The 4,707-nt window shown below is 41.3% G+C and overlaps 1 protein-coding gene across 4 annotated transcripts; it reads right to left on the bottom strand.

Moving 5' to 3' along the window:
• Window positions 1-6: 6 nt before the first annotated feature.
• Window positions 7-4,707, bottom strand: FAM217B (family with sequence similarity 217 member B). 4 transcript variants are annotated; one of them, XM_031556543.1, is made up of 5 exons: window positions 4,623-4,707; window positions 3,326-3,528; window positions 2,517-2,625; window positions 2,343-2,428; window positions 7-1,970 (listed from the first exon to the last, which is right to left on the bottom strand). In XM_031556543.1, exons 2-5 carry the CDS (start codon window positions 3,418-3,420, stop codon window positions 782-784), a joined length of 1,479 nt encoding a protein of 492 aa, XP_031412403.1. In that variant the 5' UTR covers window positions 3,421-3,528; window positions 4,623-4,707; the 3' UTR covers window positions 7-781. The 4 variants fall into 4 exon arrangements, with proteins under 4 accessions (XP_031412403.1, XP_010720736.1, XP_010720740.1 ...); XM_010722434.3 differs by having other exon boundaries at window positions 4,619-4,701; XM_010722438.3 differs by having other exon boundaries at window positions 7-1,799; window positions 4,619-4,701.

Below are 4,707 nucleotides of genomic sequence, written 5' to 3'. Positions count from 1 at the left end.
AGATTGTGCAGTAATATTTTCATTTTGCATTAGTCATCAATATCCATGTGCAATTTGAGATTTTCAAGGTTTACAAAATGAACATGAAGGAACGCTGTCTGTAAACAGTGAAGTTTTCTGGGTAGAAAAATATGCATTTGATTTTATTAATCTGCTACTATTGAAGCTGTCTGCTCTCTAACAAAGGTCTGTCTTTAAAAAAATCCTTTTAGTATTAAAATATTCCAACACATTATTTCCATTCCTCTTCCTAGCAAAAAAACACATCCAATTCATCCAAAAATTCATCATCTCCTATGAAGAATTAGTTTGACTTTGCATAGATAAGCTGCTCCATTATTTTATAAAAACAATTGAGCCTTTTCCTATCAGAATAAAACACTATGAAACCTGTCACAAAATAACATCTCTTTTAAAGAGCTCAGATCCTATTCTCTCAAATACACAAAAAGGAGTGCAGAAGAAACGCTACAGACTTCAACAAGCTTCAATTGGTGCAAATAGGAGGATGTTTTGTAACTATGTATATCTCTAAACTTTCATTCTCTTGAGCAATTGTCAATATGCTCAAGGAAAGACCAATGGAAGACACTTGCCTTCAGGGAAAAGATTTCCTGCTGGCCTTGCTGGCTTAAGATCAAAGGTATTGAAATGAACAGTGCTGACTTAGAACCATGAATCAAGAATGTATTTTCTCAGGATCTTCCTATGAAGATAACATGACCCTTCTGCATTGGCCAAACACTTTCTAGCAGTCAAGAAACATCAACTAATAAGCTCTTCACTTAAATTTCCGTGATGTCTGCTTTGTGCCATTTGTTTTTATTTTTCTGTCCCCAGCTGATTTTTTAGAAGGAACATAATTGTTAGCATTGCCATTTTTCTTTGTGTTTGTACATGCATATGTTTTTAAGCCTTTGATAGGAGCAGCTGAACCATGAAATGCTGGTGCTTGTTTAGGGGGTCTGATATTACCAACACTTTGAATTTTAGAATTGTTCTCAGATGGCTGCATATTGAGAAGCTGTTGCTTTGCAGTTGTTTTTCTCAGTTCATTTCTTACTTCACCAGACTGTCTCTGAGAAGATATTGCATGTCCTGTTCTTTCAGATTGTTTCAAGTGACCTGGATGTGAATAAAACTGTCGACTTTCTTCACAGCATGGATCTACCCTGTGACCTGAATAGCACGTGGGGAGTTTTGTAACAGTTTCCTGGGAAACCATTTGTTTGTGAGGCAAAGGGCTAAGCAATGCTTTGCATTTGCCAGGGCTTTTTAGGGTACGTACAGAGCTGGGAGCAGTCTGTGGTCTGGCTTTGGCTGCCTTTGCTTTCTCATTCTGTACAGTCTGCATTTGCAGCCATTCCAGCTGCAAAAGACGATCAATGTATTTCTCAAGAAATCCGGTTGGCTTTGGTCGAAGTTCAGATCTACCTTCTACATTAACAAAGATGGCCAGTTGCTTCAGGTCCCATGAGTTAAAAGGGGGCGGCAGGAAGTCTGGGTAGTAATATTCTGACTCTTTAAAACCCGTATCAGGCACACGTTCCAAACAAACTGGATCAATTTCTTCAGCTCTGAGTATGAGTTCTGGTGGTGTGCAGGGAGATGGAGGAATGGGAATCCTTTCTGAATCAGAGAGATCACTAGCACTATCATCTTCAGCATCTTCTTTAATAATTTGTACCGATTCAAAATCAAGAAACATTTCGTTCACAGATGCTTCTTGCCATTTAGAGGAGCACGGACCAGCTTCAGCAGCATGTTCTTCATGATTCTTTTCCAACTGTTCTTTTTTACTGCAATAAAAATGTTGCACTGAGACATCTTCAACTCTACAGAAGCTACCTTGTGTGCTGCTTTTTGTGGCAGGAGGGATCCTGCGCGGTAAAGATTCACTTTGCCTTGTTTCTGGGAGACTCCTCTTTGCCCTTTCAACTCTGGGCAGAGATGTGCAAACACTTGTGATTCTAAACAAAAGGAAATATCACATCCTGTTAGAATGGTTAAAGTCTTTGGAACACCAGCTTACAAACTTCTTGATTCCCCCCTTAAGGATTTGGATGTACATGAATTGAGGTAAAATTTGCATGGAAACTTAGTAAATTAATATAGAATACTACCTAGCCTTGAATTTTTGCTTTATTTCATTCCAATTTTGCCTGAGATAGAGTATAGTAAGATTCCATATTGATAACTTAAACTTCTTATCCTCGAAAATGCTGACTTTTGGGTGCAGTGACCTCAAAGGCAACACAATGAAGCCAAGAATTCATCACAAGCATTTAAATGCCAGTTTGAACTGTGTACAAATTAAACAGACAATCTTAAAATAGGATTACTGTTTTGACTGAGTACTGTCATCCAATTGGTTTCTCCCCTTCTTAAAAACACTTGGTTGGTTATCATCTTGAGTGTCACAGGAAGTCTGAAAAGATATGAAAGTATGTGATGTTATTATAAAAGCAAACATAAACTTTGTATCCTTTTTCTATAAAAGAACTGGTATGATTTACCTTTTCATTGGTAGTTGGTACATTTTTGCATAATCTTCCAGGAGATTTCACATGAGAAACTGATTTCTTTACTCCTTTGGCGCTTGGGTGGCTTTTTCCATTACTGTAACTAGCAAGGATTAAACACAGTATCACACATTAGTAGAAATGTTTATGATCATCAGAATAGAAATTCATTAAAAGTTTACCATTAAGTTTCAAGAAGAGAGAGTTGGTTGCAAACAGTCTTAACATTCATAGTAACTATGCTTTTTTTATCCAGCTACTATAATATTACATTTTTAATACTATTAGTGCAAAATGCATAATTAAATTAGAAAATATATTAAGAGAACTTAGCCTTCATAAAGAAACTTCCATCAGAGGATCCCAAAGTTCCTTTGGAGATAATAAATAGTAAATATTATTTATTAATAAAGCTAGCATGGAACACTAGCTCAATTAATAGTGGTTTTTCGGTGCACTTTAATAAACTAATTATACAGTACAATATGAATGCCACAATAAATCTTGCTTCCCTTTTTCCTTTGCACAGTCTCAACAAAACTTAAACCGTTATTCTTTATTATTTAAAAAGATATTTTTTTAATCAAATCAGGAGTTTATAAAAGAGTGAAGATAAGTTTTGTGCCACCAGCAGTGCTACAGTCACCCTCTGTCACTTTGTGACCTGCACGATCATACCACACAATCATTTGTGTTGATGTGGATTGGAGAGGAGGATGAGAATTTGAACTGCGCAGTCATGCACTTATTACCTCTTCTACAGTACTTTCTATAACTAGAAAGAAAGAAAATAATTTCCTTACTTTACCATTCCTTTGTGGTTTTCATTGATTTGGCTTTCCTTTTTCTGTGCCTTTCGGTGCAGTAATAAAGGATGTTCTTGAATGCCCGGTCCCATTATTACTCTTTTAAAGTGGTATCTACATCTTTATTTTTACATAATCTTCCAACGACTCCATTCTTTCTGGTCACAGCACAGCGTGCCAAATGCAAACATCACCACGTCCTGGACACGCAGTGAACAAAAACCACACAACGTAATTATTAAAGCAGTACAACAAACATCAATTAGCCACCAAACAGCACTGGGATGCACCATCCCATCCCTCAGCAGCCGCATATTCATCTCACCAAGGCCGCACACAGCCAGTGCTCAGCACCAGCAGCAAGTTGGCTGCACAGAGCCGTGCTCGGCATCAGCTGCAGAGATGCAGCCGCTCTGCAGACAGCACACAGCCCTGCAGTGAGGTGAGCCGGGCCAGCACCGCTCAGCCCATCCAGCACACACCACACAGACTGCAGGATTGTTGGTAAAGACAGAGAAAAATACGATGACGTGCAGCAGTGTTGGGAGAGCTACTTTTCACCGTGCAGTGAGCTCTTCATGTTGTTCTGCCTGCACCCGTCAAACAGGGACGGGTGTTTCTGCTCACAACTGAACGCCGATCGCTGCCCGCGTTGGTGCATGGAGTTGCCCTTTCTGTGCCAGAAAATGTGCTCGTGGTACATTCATATATGTAAGTGTATCCAATGTTTCACTTTTCTCCCAAACCAAGCCTCTCGTTGCTCATCCATCCCACTAAAAATAGCCACAGCAGAGCATGCAGCATTCCTTCGTTTTCCAGAAGCAGCACTCCCCTCCTGGGGCCGCACAGATACAGTTCCTAGGATGTGACAGATGCTCCGCACCAGATCACCTTTCTACACCCACCCTCAGTTTTGTTGCAGTTCTATAGATAGATTTATTGTTGTATGTGTTACTGCATACTATCCATGTTTATCTGATACAGTCCCGTTTCTCACTGCCTCTCCTCTCCTCAGGACAAAGCCCAGCAGGGCACGATGTCCGTTTTCCCATAGATTCGGATCTCCGGGGTTCGGAACCGCGCGGTCCCGCAGCCCAGCCCCGCTCAGCGGGCAGAGCACCGCCTGCAGCCCCGCATCGCTCTGCCCCGGGGAAGCAACAGCTCACGGCTCCTACTACAGAACGGCTCCGCAGGCTGACGATGAGGTCATGCTTCGTTATTTAACCTTCTCGATTTCCCCCTTCGGTCCCACCAACCTCTCAGCGCTACCGCCCCCCAGCCCGCCTGTACCTGCCTTCCTCGCAGCCTCCGCCGGCATTAAGGGCACCCCGAGGGCAGCGACGTCAGGCAGGCGCTGCGCATGCGCCTGGGGCGGTGCT

This window comes from Meleagris gallopavo, chromosome 22 (genome assembly GCF_000146605.3).
Source record: "Meleagris gallopavo isolate NT-WF06-2002-E0010 breed Aviagen turkey brand Nicholas breeding stock chromosome 22, Turkey_5.1, whole genome shotgun sequence".
Lineage (NCBI taxonomy): Eukaryota > Metazoa > Chordata > Aves > Galliformes > Phasianidae > Meleagris > Meleagris gallopavo.
Note: the sequence above shows the minus strand (reverse complement) of the source record. Positions and strands in the feature narration are given on the sequence as shown.